Source organism: Haliotis cracherodii, unplaced genomic scaffold, assembly GCF_022045235.1.
Source record: "Haliotis cracherodii isolate W230 unplaced genomic scaffold, xgHalCrac1.p SCAF_6, whole genome shotgun sequence".
Lineage (NCBI taxonomy): Eukaryota > Metazoa > Mollusca > Gastropoda > Lepetellida > Haliotidae > Haliotis > Haliotis cracherodii.
Window position 1 is genome coordinate 47,736,878 of NW_027266319.1, and position 18,099 is coordinate 47,754,976.

At 36.0% G+C, this 18,099-nt stretch overlaps 1 protein-coding gene across 1 annotated transcript; it reads left to right on the forward strand.

Annotated features, from left to right (window-relative positions):
• The first annotated feature begins 693 nt into the window (after nucleotides 1–693).
• Nucleotides 694–18,056, forward strand: LOC139445791 (uncharacterized). The gene is made up of 4 exons (XM_071227015.1): nucleotides 694–810; nucleotides 3,019–3,132; nucleotides 8,092–8,169; nucleotides 14,110–18,056. The coding sequence occupies exons 1-4, from the start codon at nucleotides 784–786 to the stop codon at nucleotides 14,647–14,649; spliced, it is 759 nt and encodes a 252-aa protein (XP_071083116.1). The 5' UTR covers nucleotides 694–783; the 3' UTR covers nucleotides 14,650–18,056.
• The last annotated feature ends 43 nt before the right edge of the window (nucleotides 18,057–18,099 follow it).

The following is an 18,099-nucleotide window of genomic DNA, read 5'->3' on the forward strand; positions in this document are numbered from 1 at the left end:
TTAGAAGATATGATATTGGATCTACATTGGATGACACTGGAATATGACAAGAAACAAACCTTAGTCTAGGTTTCTAGATCTATAGGCTCGCCTATCAGATTCTATTTCACGTTTCAGTGTGCAGCAAACATTTTGAACTTTATATTTGTCATTTGTAATGCATGTCAAGTTCATTCACAATGATATAGTTAGCCTTAATGTCTCTGACTAATTCTAAGTGCTTCTATGATTAAAAAACGATAAAATTTTGTCCCATGAAATCTGCCCATGGACATTTTCGTCAAACATTTTATAGCTGGATCTGCTTGCTTTCGGAATGTTCACGATTTTCGAGCCATATTCGATGCTTTGCGATTGATCAAGATTGTTGTTTTTGTCTGTTTTTTGTTCAATGAAATTTTATCTTTTAAAATAAAGATTTAACATCAGTTAACATCCCTTCACTTACCTACAATATATTTAATGTCCATGTGCAGCAGACGACACAAGTTTGACCCGGAAACACTATATTCGAGCGGAAACGTACGGAAATGGCCGAGTAAACAACCTTATGTCACGTGATAGAAAGCACCTGTTGGGATTGGCTTTGATGTGACCACATGACCAGGTAAATCGTTTGTATTTACATACGAAGGGGTTGACTAGCTACCGTAAACAACGGATTGTTTATTCCGCCATTGCTTGGTGGTACCTGGTTACCCACATGCTGGTTAAGCTGGATATCAGAAAAATAAATTTTATGAAGTCGCAATGAACTGACGGATAGTAAATCAAAAATTTAAGATGGCAAGCGAAATTGCTGGAAGTTGGGTAAGAACTTTAAAACAAAAATCATATTATATTGATTATTGCTATCATTGTCAAAATGCAGGATCGAATTTTCAATGCAGATCGAGTGATCTACGTGAAGACGTTAAACTACGATAATGTAAAGATATTATTTATACTATAGTGTTCAAATGTTTTTCATGCTGTCATTTAGTACAGCACTTCGGTTGTTTGACATCATTATCACCACATTTGCAAGGTAAAATAACAGAAAAATATGAATATTTAAATAATGCCAAGTATAAAAAATAACACATCTAACATATAATGTTTACTTTCTAAACTGTTTCATCTCTTGATCAAAATCCTAACTGATATAACAAATTATCCTCATGGCTGTAGGCCTATTTCATTTGGATGAACCCCTTTTCTTTTTCAAAGTCATTTTGTAATGGCTCTGGTTTTCATCCAGAAAGCAACTTTCATGGTGCTGTCCAATGTATTTGTGCTATATTCTTTGTACGTCAACTTTACTTTATGATATCTCACTGCAGATGCTGATGCACCTTTATATAGCAAGTCACAGCTCTTTCAATAAATTCATTCACAAATACTGTTGGGAAGTTTACGATTGTATTGTATCTGAGAGTATGCACATATGCACAAAAGATGAATACTCATCAATCATGTTAATTAAGACATGTTATATCATTTTTAATAATTGCAAGAGCAGATTTTCACATTTTTCGACTTGGTTGAAGGATTTCTTGAGTCAGTGGCTGTTAAAGGGCCAGTATGTCAACAGTTTATGTATGAAATAATTCTGGAGTGTGACATAACACCTTTTGTTCATGCATGTTTTAAATTCTGAAACCAAAACAACAGAGCTCTGCACAGTGAAGCTGACAACATAAGCGCTGCGCAGAATATTTGGTTTTGATCATGTTTTTATTGGAGGCAAACTGAAGAGAAAATTGAGTGTTCTTCTTGGAGACAGGTTACAAAATAATAATTGCCAGCTTGATTTGATTAGAAGCCAGTATTTATCAAAGCATGGATTATAATATTACTTCCTCAATGTATGAATCTAATCACGTTCCCATTCAAGATACCGTATTCGACATAATAAGCTCCCAGGGCGCTCTCAAAATTAGTAATAGGGGGCTCTTATTAGAACATTTTTTTGGTGGAAAACAACAGAGATGAAAAATTGTAAATTTCGTGGTATATGCTGACAGCCTGGAATGTTTATATACGAGAGATTTATTTTTTCCAGATTTTTCCATGATTAAGGATGCATATAACACACATATTATACACAAATAAATATGTCTTGTGTACATTGATCAATCGGAAGGGGTGCTAATTGGGATTGTTCACTTGCCAATATATCAGCAAATATCGCTGTGGGTGCTTATAACAGCGGGGCGATTATTACGTCGAATACGGTATTTCCATTTGCGTATTAATCCTTTGTTTACATTGGTTGTACGGCTCCACATGATGTCATCAAAGCCCTATGGAGAGCTAGCCATACAGCCTCTGTGATGTATAAAGATATATTGCCATGCACCTCACTGTCGCAGTTGTAATAGCATATCTATTGCAAAACAATATGTAAAGCCAAAGAAAGGCATACATTAGGCACATCTGTTCTCATTTGAAATAAGTGAATATGTTCACAAACAAGAGTATAGTCCAGTCACATGATCAGATATGAGAACAGCAAAACTTGTTTTTGGAGGAACATTGTCATTCGAGGGGTGTTTGGGTGTTTCAGTCCACTAAGGTAATGGGAAACAACTACAGGGAAAGAGCTTTATGACTATCCACACAGATAAACTGCAGAACTGCACAAAATCTTATGAGAAAAAATCACATTGGAGATAGATATGAGTTGTAGTTGGGTTAAGAGTTTCGGGGGGTCCAAAGGTAGAATATTCCAGCAAATGAGAATGATGAATACCGGTACTTTTAATCATGTTTATCAAAACTGTCTCTGCAAAAGAATATGCAGAAAGTTTTTGGGTCTCTTTATCAGAAGATGAATGTTTCAATGTGGTAGTTTGATGAATGCAACTGGTGTCAAATTATTACCAAGAAATGTAAGGTACATGGCAGAAAGTGTAGGTTTTACATGTATGTGTTCAGTGACATAAAGCATGTGCAAGGCCAGTACGAAAACAATGCCATACCACATGATCTATTTTTCAGTTGATGTCATCTTATTTTGATCCTATATTCTTCCAGTTTCCCTCCGGCTATTATGGGCATTACCGCAGTAAGTCAAGGAATGACTTTGTGTGTGAATATCGCCAGTTAGCCAAACCACAGCCACCTGAGAAGTTCTACAGAAGAGCAAAGGTAACAGTTTTGAGTAACTAAGGCCCCTTTTTTTCACGTGCTTTACAGATTTTTGGAGGTAGGTGGGGGAAAAAGTAATTAGATAATAGCAATTCAATTTTTCAGTTTTCTGCTCCACTTCTGGTTGGCTGGTATAAACAATGAAAAAGGGTTGAATGTGGGAAGAGAGCATGGCAACACAGCTGTTGCTTATAGCAATGCAAACCTGCTGAGTCAAGCTGGAATATGCTATTTTAGCTTTCTTTCAAGCCGTTTAATTGCACAAGAAGAACATTTTTTTGTTCTGTCAGTGTCTTGCATTTTCCTCTTTTGTCAGATCGTGGTTCATTAAGGAAAAAAGACTGCCTAATTTGAAAATGAAAAATATGATTTGTAATATTCAGTATGCGGTGATTAGTAAATTGCAATATTCACAGGCTTTGAAATCATAATCAAGTTTGACTGCTGCTGTGGTCTCGTGGATAGAGCGTTTGCCTAGAGAACGAAAGGCCAGTGGTTCGATCCCCGGCTGCATCTACAAGCAGACACACATGCATCACACTGGCACACACACATCCTGCAGCAACAGATCCTGTAGTTGTTATCAAACCAGGACTATTTGCAGGTAGAACCAATTCAGAAATGGTTCCATAGCTTGGTTCTGTCTGACTTTTATCATGGAATGGACATGTCCACAACATATTTGTCTATCAAAGTTGACACACAGCAGTGGGAGATCATTTATGTTCATTTATGAGCAACATAGTTTGATAACATTTCCTTGGGCTCCTCAAAAGTTATTTGCCAAGAAGGTGGGAAGACAGATATAGATTAATCTATCCAACATGGCAATATAATGACTGCCTCAGGCCCTTGACAACTAAGCTGTCTATTTCAGTTGACAGTCGTATTTCCAGCATGTTAAGCAGGGAGTATGCTCTTGTGTTAAGCTCTAGAAAATCCCTCAATTTGTCAAAATATTCCTTTTCACCTGACTGGTCAATACATCTTCCCTCTCACAAGCTGCTACAAGTGATCGGAATCTATATGCCACTATTTTTCGCAATACTGAAATCAAACCATTGTTGGTGTCCCTGTAGTACTGTGGTGGAGTTTCGACATGATCTATGGCAATCAATACATGTATTGATCTGCCTGGTATTCTATAGTGCTGGTCCACAGCTTTCTACCGTGTTGTTCCATATGACCCCAATAGACTGATATCATGACACCTTTATCAAACAGAAGTAAATGTTTTCCTTTGTCCTGTTTTGGTTGGATTCACAGAGTGATAATAACGAGAGCTTTATGATCTTTGTACAAAGTATGTGCAGCATGTATGCAGCATGTATACAGCACACTATTCTATAGTGTTTAGTTAGTCCAACAAATATGTATTTGTTGTGGGTCCTTTTGGAGTTTGCAGCAGGTCATTGCTTCTAGGCTGTGAATTGAGCATAGCAGCCAGTGTAATTGACTTTCACTGTGAAGGACAACTAGACACATCGTAGACTACAAAAGATGTTGTAGATGCCAAATCCATTTGATCTAAAGCTTAAAGAGTTTTGGGACATACCTCACAAAACTTCTTAAACTTAATTGTAAAATGATGATATGATCACCTGTAATAGTGATGTTGTTCATTTTCAGTGTATGACAATAAGAGCTGCTATTTATTGCCTAAAAGGGTAAATCCCCAGCAATGTTGATTTTGTCTGATGGAGCACTTGCAGACCTCTTAACCCCCAACCACCAAATAAGGAATTAATATTTCATCTGACATGAAGAATTTGAACTGCTCCCTACCCATGCTAAGAGAGTTTAAGTCGCTGTCCTATGCGTAATGCTACAGTATTGATTAAGGACTTTCACATGGCTTAAGTGCTACCTTCTATGCAAGTGGTTGCTGTGTGAATAAGGTCGAGTCACCCAGGGAAGTATGAATGCCTGGTGTTCTGTGTCATGCCAGATATCTGCACTTACTAAAGTTACCGGGCATGTTTGGGTTTGACAGTGTCTGATATGGGTATGATAAATACAAAAAAATCATTGTTGACATAATCATGATATTGCCTGTGAAAAAGCAGGGTGATTGTGTGAACCAAAGGTAGTTTTCAGCTTTGCCCTGACTTACATAATAAGGCCTTGACATGCAAAGAATTTACAATGAATAGTTAAATCAGTACCTTTCTTACATTTGAAAGTGAAGCATGTGAAGGTCGGAAATTACTGCCACACACAATAACATGTATGGAATTAGATAAGTTACTGGGGAATTGTTTTTCAATTTTGCATCATAAAACATTGCACACTTGACATAGCCTACAATATTCAATAAAAGGTACAGTGTTGGGTTTCAGTGTTTTTCACGCTTTGTATTTAATTTCATATGGGAACAGTAATAAAAGGTGATTATTACCCTGCCCTGTGCAGGGTTTAGGTGGTAATCAAAAAGGAAAAAATATAGGGTTGTCGACTACACTTTACCAGTCATAGTAGGTTTTCTCTCCTTTGAACTTAATGCAATGTAAAACCTACCCAGAACCAGTGTGAAGTGTGTCACTCCTTCAAACGTAAAGTGTACTATTATTCTACAGCAGACCTAGATGGCTTAAATACTCTCATACTGAATATTGATAGTGATATATTATTCACATCAGGGGATGTGAACACAATTACTGACAAACTTACATCTCGAATTATAAAAGTTTGTGATAAACATATTCCTAATAAAATTGTTACCATACAATCAAAGGATCCACAGTGGATCAATAATGTAATACCTTTCTTAATAAGAAAACGAAATCGCCAACATAAGAAAGCTAAAAGACGTAATACTCAAGCTGATTGGGCAAATTTTAGGCTGTTAAGAAATAAGGTAATTGACTATGTCCATAAGGTAAAGAAGGCACATGCATCTAAAATTGATACTGTAATAAATAGTTCTCATGGTACAAAGACTTGGCGGTGTTTAGTAAAGGAATTTCTGAAACTTAAAACTGCAAAACACAACTTTCCCCCAATTGTATTTGGGGATAGGTTGTATGATAATTCCATGGATATTGCTAATATTCTCAATAACTTCTTTGTGGACCAATCTCGCATATGTAATCCTGATATGCACCTTCCACCCGAAGAATTAGATAAAGTAAAAAATCCATTAGTAAATATAATTTTGATGGAAGATGAAGTTAGTGGATATACTACTGTCCGTGGACACCACAAAGGCAACTGGCCCTGATGATATTGGAAATAAAGTACTTAAAAACACAGCTAACAGTTTAGCCCCAATCCTTACTAAACTATTCAGTTTCTCTCTTAAACGAGCAATATTTCCATCACTATGGAAAGAAGCTCTTATCATTCCTATTCATAAGAAGAACAGCGTGAATGAATGTACAAATTACAGACCGGTTGCGCTCAAATTTAGTCCCGAAAAAACTGAATCTATTCAATTTACTCGTAAAGTAAACCCTAGTCGCAAACCTAACTTATATATGAATGGTACAGAAATCAAAGATGTACAGAGTCATAAGCACCTTGATATGGCTTTACAAAGTAATTGTACATGGAAAATGCACATTGATGATATTGTAAGGAAATGTTGTCCTCTTGTTATAAATATCGTCTATCCGGAACTACCTTAGAAACTATGTACAAATCATTTATTTTACCAATTTTTGATTATTGTTGTCATATTTGGGACAACTGTACTAATGAACAAGCTAACTTATTGGAAAATTACACTTATATGCTCTTAGAACCATATGTGGCGCTGTCCGGGGTACGAGTCATCAGAAGATTTACAATGAAACAAATTGTAAGTCATTAAAAGACAGACGATACAATTTAAAACTGGTAATGTTTTACAAAATGAATAACCATTTCTCCCCGGAATATCTTTGTAGGCTTATTCCTAATACAGTTTCGGAAAACACAAATTATGACTTAAGGGATAAAACTAATCTTCAAACAGTGAAGTGTAAAACAAAAGCTTACGCAGATGCATTTATACCAGCTACAACACAATTTTGGAATATGTTACCAGAAAATCTAATGGAGGCAGAGACCGTTACACAATTTAAGAATTTGCTTCACGTAAAGGGAGATAATGGTATACACTGGGATTTAAATTATGGAAGCAGATTATGCCAAATCATTCACAGTCGCCTCAGGCTTGACTGCAGCGATCTTAACGCAGATCAGTATAATATTAATAGATATATCTTTGATACAAAAACTTGTTCCTGTGGATATCATACCGAAGATGCTCTACATTTCTTTTTTGTGTGTACAAATTACTATGCTCTTCGAAATGAAATGTATTTTTATCAACATGGTTATTCTTTACAAACAGTGCTATGCGGATATTCGGATTTGAGTAAGGAAGAGCAAATGCTAATATTAGACTCTATTCAACACTTTATATAAAAAACTGGCAGATTTTCAGTTAAATAATTGTTTAAAATAAACTGCAAATAGATTTATTAGATTTATTATATGTACACATCTAGCTTGGCATGTACAATTTATTTGTTACATCTAACCTTCATTGATGTATTTATTGTAATATGTCCTATGTGTAATTGAGCGGTATTAACATAAGTGCTTCGCTTGTTTACCAATCCATTTTCACACTTTTGTGAAAATAAATATGTTTAAACCAAATGTATTGGAAGTCTGAAATGTTCGCTACAATAGTGGCAGTGTTAGTTACAAGATTATTCCCTCTTTCAAGTGTGCATACCAACCTTCTAGAAAGTAGTACAATATACTTGAAATCATACATACTATTGTATTTGTGAGTGAGTGAAGAAATGTTTATTAGCTATAGTCAGTAAGTTTAGTTATATCACAGGGGATTGTGAATAATATCTGGACCAAATACAAGCTGTATAATGAAGCTGTCATCAATGTGTGTTTTGAAATTGTTACTTTGTGTGAAACATGTCTTGTATTTTTAAAAAAACTTCTTTTCAGCAACCTATTGCCAAGCATGTGTTCTCCCACCATGATAACCGTCACTCCTTCCTCAACAATGCTCTCTACTTCGAAGAGGTAAGGATAAATCGAAGTGCATGTTGCAAATAAATGACTAAATATTACATTGAAGTTCAGTCCAAGCATACCATATTTCCTCAATTAAACTCTGGACCACAAATAAATACTGGGGTCTTGATAAAATGCTGGGGTCTTAATAAAACGCTTGGCCTCGATTAAATACTGGCTAATTTTTATGTGTGGAATTTTCCTCATTATTAGCATGATTAGTGTGATGTGGTGTGGTGTGGTGTGGTGTGTGGAGAGTGTCTGGAAGAAATATCACACAGGCGTTTAACCTGGGGAAATATGGTAACCTAACTTTATCATATGTACTATCTTCCAAATTACACCAGCTTCTTACAAAGGTAGCTATCAAGGCTCTCTATTGTCCAGTCGGGGGTGGTCGGGTAGCCTAGTGGTTGAAGCGTTCACTCGTCACGCTGAAGACCCGGGTTCGATTCCCGACATGAGTACAATGTGTGAAGCCCATTTTCTGGTGTTCCCCGCCGTGATATTGCTGGAATATTGCTAAAAGCGGCGTAAAACCATACTCACTCACTCACTCTCTATTGTCCAGTCTGCTAGAGGCTAAATGTACTCCAGTACTATGTGAGATTGCTTTTAAGCATTTTCAAACAGTTCATTGGAATTGAACATCATGCAATATGAACATCGTTCATTACCACAATTTTGTAAAGAATTGTACATTGGCATTTGAATTGTAGATGAAAAAGAGAGAGATGGACCTAAAGATAATAATTTCTTGTCGGAAGTGTTATCATCACCACAATATTAAATATATGGGTACGTTTGCTTTTAAGTCATATATGAGGTGCTTCTTGAAACAGGACAGTGTTAGGAGATAAAAAGGTTTGTCTATACTTTTGCTGAATTTATAACAGTTGTTAACATGTGAAATGTCTTTTTAAATAATGACTTTCTTTGTGAAGATAAGGGGACTATAATCTTTGGTATGTCATAACTTGAGCCATAGTATGCTTGTAGTAATTTGCAGATATTTTCATTTTTAAAAAAAATTGATATCTTTTGAAGTGTACAAAATGTCTCTGTTCTATAACTGTCTGTCCACAATCAGCCTAATGTAAACATGGTAAGTGGATGTTACATGTATAAGTAAGATGTGTCGCCCCTGACAGTGCATAGGGTATGTTGTGGTAATTACATTCTCATCTGTCATGCTGTCACCTGGTCTAATCCAACATCGACCGACCTCCATATGTAGGAGTGGTCTCAAAAGTATTTTTAATCCGTGGCCCAAATTAACAGACCATTCAGCCTAGATTGGTGTGCTCTAACTCCCTATATTTTAACATAGACTTAAGTTTGATTTTCAGCTTTTCTTAGATATACACTGACAGTTTTGAAAGTGTTCAATTGAGGGTGTGTGTGTGGTGGGCAGGACATTTGTTGCCAAGTGTTCTTAGGTCCTTAGTCATGCCAGAATCCTAGGATCATGGGTTCAAAACCCTGATTCGCAATTATAATTATGATCCTTGGATTGTCAGCACCATATCCATGCTCCCTGTTCTTCAGATTGAGCTGAAACACCTTGACTGACTGAAATACTCTTCAAAGTGGAGTAAACCCCGAATCACTTACAGAATTATGGTGTTATTAGGGAATATATCAGAATAGTTGGTTTTTATCATTTTCATTTTCGCTTTATTTGTAGATGAATAAGCTTTGTAGTACAAGAATTATTTAAAAAATACACACAGTAAATTTTTTGAGTTAAGTATTATGGCCCAAATGTTAAAGTACTAAGGCATTTTGTATGTGAAAGTACTGAATGAAAACTGACAGGAATCAGAAAAGAGGGAATTAAAGGAGGATTATCGTTCAGGTTGTTAGAGAAAGTCCCACTCTCCAGTTTGGTATTACATGTTTGGTCATGTGTTGACCCACACAATGCTGGCAGTATCAGCAGGTGTAGAGTGAAACCAAGCATTACTTATCTGGCACATCTGATAATGTCCTGTACAGATCTACTCATGTGCAGCTGAGTGGCACCTAGTCGATAAGCTCTTTAAGAATTAAATACCAGCAAAGTAACCTAATCTCCTTGTATTGTTTATATGTCATTGTAAGGAGCCTGTGTTGGGTTGTAGAGTAATAGCTGTTGGATAGCTGTAATGTCTTTGTTATTAGTGGATAAACTATAATACATGTAGTGCATAATTTACACAAATTAAATTGCGCTTTGAATTTATATTTATGTTACAGCTACAACAAAGTAGTCACAAGGCGTTACACAGTCAAACTTAGAGTTAGTTACTAGAGATATTACAATTGATCCAATCTCATTAAAATCAGATCTCGTGCTCGCTCCCTTACATAAAGACCTGAGGTAATCCCTTTACAGGTCACATCATAACACCTTTTGTGAACTTAAACTGACCAATGAAACAACTAACATGAAGTCAACACTAGCCAATAAGAAAGCACCTTCTTGGGCTTATGGCACTAGTTTTAAACTGGCAACTTTCATTCCAGATTGCACTTTGAAAAATATGTTGACACGTTCTCGATACAAAGTTTGAAAACTGAACAAAAGAAAATTCTGGGATGTCTAATAGATAGCTGAGATTGTATGGTAGTTCTTCCCATGCGCCTATGGGAAAATGTCTTCCGTTTCAAATATTTATCCCACTGAAGTGAGAGATAGACTATGACAGCCATAAATATTCTTCGGAATACCCAGTGTTAGTTTTTGAGATTGTATGATAAGAAAAAACATTTGAACTGTCTTGATCTGGTAGGTGACACTCTGATTGGGTGGATGAAAAGTCATTTTGACATGACCCATAATGGGAAGTCCTCTGAACAAAGATATGATTTGAATGAGATTGCAATTTATCTTATCCGTTTTTGCCATGTTTACCTTTTCAGTTGTTGAATAATTGTTACATGTGTGTTATTTCAACCTTTCATCCTACAATTGTTATGTCATCCTCCATGTGTTATTTCATCCTCCATGTGTTATTCACCTTTCATTATACAATGGTTATGTCATCCTCCATGTGTTATTTCATCCTACATGTGTTATTCACCTTTCATTATACAATGGTTATGTCATCCTCCATGTGTTATTTCATCCTACATGTGTTATTCACCTTTCATTATACAATGGTTATGTCATCCTACATGTGTTATTTCATCCTACATGTGTTATTCACCTTTCATTATACAATGGTTATGTCATCCTCCATGTGTTATTCACCTTTCATTATACAATGGTTATGTCATCCTCCATGTGTTATTTCATCCTACATGTGTTATTCACCTTTCATTATACAATGGTTATGTCATCCTCCATGTGTTATTTCATCCTCCATGTGTTATTCACCTTTCATTATACAATGGTTATGTCATCCTCCATGTGTTATTCACCTTTCATTATACAATGGTTATGTCATCCTACATGTGTTATTTCATCCTCCATGTGTTATTCACCTTTCATTATACAATGGTTATGTCATCCTCCATGTGTTATTCACCTTTCATTATACAATGGTTATGTCATCCTCCATGTGTTATTTCATCCTACATGTGTTATTCACCTTTCATTATACAATGGTTATGTCATCCTACATGTGTTATTTCATCCTACATGTGTTATTCACCTTTCATTATACAATGGTTATGTCATCCTACATGTGTTATTTCATCCTACATGTGTTATTCACCTTTCATTATACAATGGTTATGTCATCCTCCATGTGTTATTCACCTTTCATTATACAATGGTTATTTCATCCTACATGTGTTATTCACCTTTCATTATACATTGGTTATGTCATCCTCCATGTGTTATTCACCTTTCATTATACAATGGTTATGTCATCCTCCATGTGTTATTCACCTTTCATTATACAATGGTTATTTCATCCTACATGTGTTATTCACCTTTCATTATACATTGGTTATGTCATCCTCCATGTGTTATGTCATCCTCCATGTGTTATTCACCTTTCATTATACAATGGTTATGTCATCCTCCATGTGTTATTCACCTTTCATTATACAATGGTTATTTCATCCTCCATGTGTTATTTCATCCTACATGTGTTATTCACCTTTCATTATACAATGGTTATGTCATCCTCCATGTGTTATTCACCTTTCATTCTAAATGTGTAATTTCATCCTCCACCAGACCTGTCAACCCCTCATCATGACAATGAGAGAGATTTTTCTCCAAAGGGGGGGAATTTATTTTTAAGATAGTGAAATTAATTTAATTAAAATATATAGTATTTTCTGTCTGTGATAGTCTGTTGATACTCCGATTACAACACTTCATAAATTTCCTGGAAATGTTCATGTTATTCAATTCCTGAGAAATGTATGCTGTATTTGTAAGTATTGTTACCTTTTTCTACAGTTTATTAATGAGGTGAGCCTCGTTGCCGTTGTTAACCTTTCTGATGTTGACATGTATTAAGCTCATTGGTCGATTAGTACTGTTGTATGCACATTAGATTGCTGAATATCATCTTCCTGAGGCAAGAGAGTTAACTGACTATAAAAGTCCAGTTTCCACCCTTGCGGAACTAGGTTGGTATTATGGAGTTACATTTTGGCTGAACTAACAAGTCTATGCATAGTCCAATCAAAATCGTGCACCAAAATCGAAATCCGGTTTGTAAACTGTCGTGCAGATTTCAGTCGATTTCAGGATTTGCAAAGCATGTATACCGCCAACTCGTTGTCAGATATTTTCCAAATCTTTTCATGTTTTTAATCAAAGTGCTCATGTGATTTGATGCATGTCGCGATGTAAGACCCGTTTTATCACAATATAGATCTTGATTATCGATCAGATCGTCCTGACCGGGTGCCACCGTTTTGTGTGAAGCAAACGCAAGTGATACGAGAGTTGGAGTGGAATCTGGTTGGTCCATAGGAGAGGCTTCGAAGGGACTAACTGGTAATAGCCACTGGTGGCGCTACGATCGTTGAGCCCAGTAATTCAAGCCTAGTTCGGCAAGGGTGGAAACTTGACTTTTAAAGTCAGTTAACTCTCTTGCCTCGGGAAGATGGCTGAACATGGAATCTAGCAAACTATTTGTCAATCAATTTGTTTAAAATAATCACGATACATTTTTGTGAAATTTGATACAGTTCTGTGTGTTGATATTTCCGTCAAGTTGTCAGTCAAAAGGAAGTATATGAGTTTTACTTAAACATTGACTTTGAAACCCTAGCTCTGAGGAACCCTGATTGTGTAAGTTATTGTTATTTGGACAACCGAATCAACCAATCACACAAAGTGTTGTTTTTGGAGATTGATTTTGCTGGTCATATCTGGTTTTCATTCCCGAGAGTTTAATAGCGTAACCTCGAGGAATATTGATGTTTTAACAAGGTTTCAGAATATCTGATAACCAATAAAATCATTTATATCTGGGCAGAGGAATAACACGCTAAGAACATGAAGAGAACAGTTCATTTCAGGAAGTGATAAGTACTCAGCTGATTATTCAGTTTAAGTTCAACCCTTCAGGCACCTGTGAGGATTGTTCAAGTTTTCTTTACAGTTTACATTGTTAAATCGTTCACCACATGAATTTTATTACCAGTTGATTGTTAGGCAAACGTTGTAAACTTTGTGTTCTTTGTTTATACTCAAGGAACAACGAATGTGATTTTTTAAGATAATGAAAAATGCTGTTTTGCAGAATGTCCCACATGTCCCACCTCATCCTACATGTTATTCCACCTTTCAACCTATATGTTATTCAGTCTCTTATCCTATGTGTGTAATTTCATCCTACATGTGTTATTTATACTTTCTTCCTAAATCTGCAAGTGTTATTCCACCTTTCATCCTACATATGTTATTTCATCCTACATGTGTGTTATTTCACCTCCTTTCATCCTACATGTGTTTTATTTCACTTTTCATCTTACATGTGTGTTTATACTTTCAAGGGTCTTGGAAGGAAGCGTGTCACAAACAGTACCTACAACTTCAAACCAGAGTTTATATCATGGATGCCTGAACGAGAATATGTAGCTAGAATGCGGCCATTAACTTCGACATACAAGACAGACTTTATGCCGGAAAGACAAAGTCATCAGTTGATAGTTAAAAGACCTCAGACCTCTTTTGATGGCGTTGCTACAACAACTTATAGATATGCCCATGGAAAAGAGTCACCAAATAGGGACTGCATAAATGCTATGAACAATCAAGCATTAATGTTGTCAACACATTCAAAGCGTCTGAGGTCAAAGTCTGCTCGGCCACAAGTCCGAGAAACTGTAGCTTCATGTTTAAGTTGGTATGTGCCTCGCCCACCCAATAAACCTCAGGTTCCTATGGCAACTGAAGTGATGGATTGCAAAGAACCCAGGGCAGCAGGGGAGAGTACACAGGGGTTGTCTCCCCCTGAACAAACATCCCCAGAGATGGCGCCTCAATCACTGCCTGCATTATCCCCGGTGCAAGACCCAGCCATGTCAGAATAAGGCTTCATCGATGATAGTTTGTCACTATCTTAAGAGCTTGTGGTCAGAGATCTTCAAATATTACATTGACCAATATCGTCATGTTGAAAAAGGTCCCCAAATTTCTTTCTGGCACCTATTTGGGTGGAACAAAATCAGCTGATCATATCAAATAAGTCGTAACAGACATGTAAAACCAAATAAGTGGTTATCAAGCCTTGTTATGCTGAATCAATGACAGTAAAATGTGAGGATATTCCTAGTGATAGCTGAGTGGTGATTAATGTTCCAGATAGCCTGGTATAACCTGGGTAAATACATGCATATTCTTGTTAATAGGCCAGATTAATTTATTTAATATACAATGTTTCTCGGTCACTATGCCTAGATGCAGGAGTAAAGACAAAGATTACAGATTTTACTTGGTCTTAATTGAGGTAAATTAGAAAGTAAAAGCTTAATGGAAAGTTACAATCATAGGATTTGATGTTCTACTATAGTCAGCCGGTTGTTCTAGTTTCCTGGATAACATTGTCTATCTATTTCGTCTTTACAACTTCAAAAATGTACAAGTCGTAAGAACAAAATTGATTTGGCCTTACTCTTATGTATTGGTATATATGGTGTAATCCTTGTATATATTGTAAATGAATCCTTATGGTTGTAATGTTTACCCGGACTGCATGTTTTTAAGTCCATGGACTTGAATTGAATCTCCCTTACCAGATGTTCTTCATATTGTGTTGTAGCATATTTCATTTGGGCCAATTTGCAACAATATTGCACATTAAGAGCTGATAGAGGTTCAAATTAACAAGACACTGTGGACCCCTATTGTAGGTGATATTCTGGATGCACAGTGTGACATATTGAATGCATATGACACACACATAATGGCAATATTGGTTTTGTCATTTCAATTTTGAAAGTGTTCTTGATGCATAATTTTTAAGTTGAAAAAGATAATCATGTCTTAGGTTCAAGTGTTGCTCTGTTATTCCATTTGTGAGTAGTTTCATTACACTAAAATGGATAAAATGTTACAGACAAAATCCATGATTTAGCCCAGGGCTTAAACACGTGCAGTCCCGGTACAATGAATGATTGTATAATTACATGATAAAGATAGTAGTCACATTTTATACTTTGTGACAGTGCCTGTGATAACTGTACATTTATGGCTATTTACTACTTACCTGCTCTGTAACAATATATTACGCACTGTATCATGTACTACAGCATTGACTGCATGTTATCAAAAGATAAATCAAATATGAAGCTGTGAAAACTGCTCCTGCACTATCCCATGAAGCCTTAATATCTTTTACCTCAAATGTTTTAATGAAATATTTGTTTCCCCTTCAGCACAACAAGTCAGCATTATTGTACTTTTACATTAACATGATTAAGAAATGTGATAATAGTAATGTACCAGTATCGCAAAGGGGGTATTTGAGTCGCAGAGAGAGTTTGCTCAGCGAATGAGTCACGCCCCACAAAGTATCTCTAGCTCCATCAGCAAACCATGCGATAATTAACTAGGTGTGTACATGTTGGAGGTCAGGGTGTTTTGGTGTTATTGTATTGTCACCTGTTCATTTTGATTTTTAGAAATACTGCTCACTGGACAAAGACCATTTTCAAGTGAAGAAGTGGTTCAACTTCCTTAAACATGATAAACTGGAGGTTTTATTTGTTCAAGGTCACATAACATTTTCTTTTTGTGCTGTGATTTCTTGATATGGGTGGATAATTTCTTTGAATGATTTCATATGCTTGAAGTAAAACATGAAAAATGCGTCCATTTAGACCAGGTCACAACACAGCTTATTCTGGAAAATGCTGTGGTCATGCTACAAGATAAAGTGTGAAAATGATTGTCAAAGCTGGAGGTAGTTTATGAGAATAAGTGTGGTGTATATTTACTGTCAGTAGTGTAGATGTCTTTTCCATGTATGTTCTCTATCAAAGCACAACTGTGATGTTACCTTGTTCAGAGGAACACTTTACATAGTCTGATTAATATTTAGTGTTTGATGGAAATACATACCTTAGATAAGAATCAATATCTTTAACATGTATAAAGAAATTATTCAAATATGCACATTTCGGATAGAAATCACATAACATTTTATATCTTAGGGTGAACAAGCCTTTGTAGTGTCTTATCTTTCACACCAAAGAAAACTCCATACAATGTACTTATACCATGTACTGTTTCACATCATGTTCATCAAAGGCCTTTTAACATCAGATACTATTTTAACTTTTACAAAGATTTATCTTTTGCCTCTGTCCTCATATTTATCAACTTAGGCTACTCCAAAAAACTGACATAAAATGATGTCATAGGTGGTATAACAAGCGTTTACAGTTATGCACTTGTGGCGACCCTGTACTGGGCTGAAATGTCCATATAATAATGCAGTGTTCTATTTTGTGTCTGATCAAACACATTGCATTAATTTTGCAATACTGTTTTTCAACAGCTAATACAGTTTCTCCAATTGGGAATGTAGCACCAATTAATGCTTAAGTTTTTTTTCCCCAAGGAGAACTTTTGTTAAATCTAGTACCTAGAGATATTTAACAGTGTTGAGCCATAATGCAGTTCACCCCAGCTGCTACAACGTAGGTGTAGGCAGTTGCTTCCTGGCTTAGTCAACTCACTGGAAGCAGCTGGGAGGACTGCTATTTTTGACAAGGGAAAGTGACATTGAGATCACACAGTTATCATAATTAACTGAGATTGGTGTTCTTAAAAAACAAACTGAACTTATGTTGGTTGTTCTGATTTAGAGAACTTGTGTGAAGTAAAACACATGAAGTGTGTTCAAAGTTCATGCATGTTTTCATGTTTTGTATTTGTCCTTGGGACATAATAAGTAGTAGCAGTATCACTTTGGGTATATGTGTTTTTTATGGGCCAGCATTAGGTTTTATGCCAAGAGCCCCCTTGTTAAACTCATTCACTCAATTGTTCATTTTTCACATTCATCGAACAGAGTTATTCTCACCAGATCAATTTCATTCAGAAAATAATGTAACTATCTGGAGAATGGCGTCCTATATAATTAATTTGAGATACAAAATGCAGTTGGTATGTCGCAAATGTTATGCCAGCTGTACAACTGCCAACAGCAGGGAACATAAGAAATGTACCTTGCATGTTAGAGGTCTACATTAACAGAATGGGTCTTTGCCAATTAGAATCCTACATTCCTGTGTAAGGTGAGATATCTGGTCAATTGCATGTCACAGTGATGTCAGCAGTCCTGTTCAAGCTGCTGTAGGAAACATATTCAGTTCTTAAAATGTTATAAATTTTGACTATCATAAACATGATAAAACATAGTATTTTATAGGTCGTTTTATGATACAGCTGAGGGTATTTCTACAACATGCATCTGTCTGTATGGATCAGTAAAGCCTCCTGATGACACTACCCATATCTTGTGTTTTATATTTGTA

Coding starts and splice junctions, on each gene's coding strand:
- LOC139445791 (XM_071227015.1), top strand. CDS start 784: ATGGCAAGCGAAATTGCTGGAAGTTGG. Junction 811..3,018: donor GCGAAATTGCTGGAAGTTGG/GTAAGAACTTTA, acceptor ATATTCTTCCAG/TTTCCCTCCGGCTATTATGG. Junction 3,133..8,091: donor AGTTCTACAGAAGAGCAAAG/GTAACAGTTTTG, acceptor ACTTCTTTTCAG/CAACCTATTGCCAAGCATGT.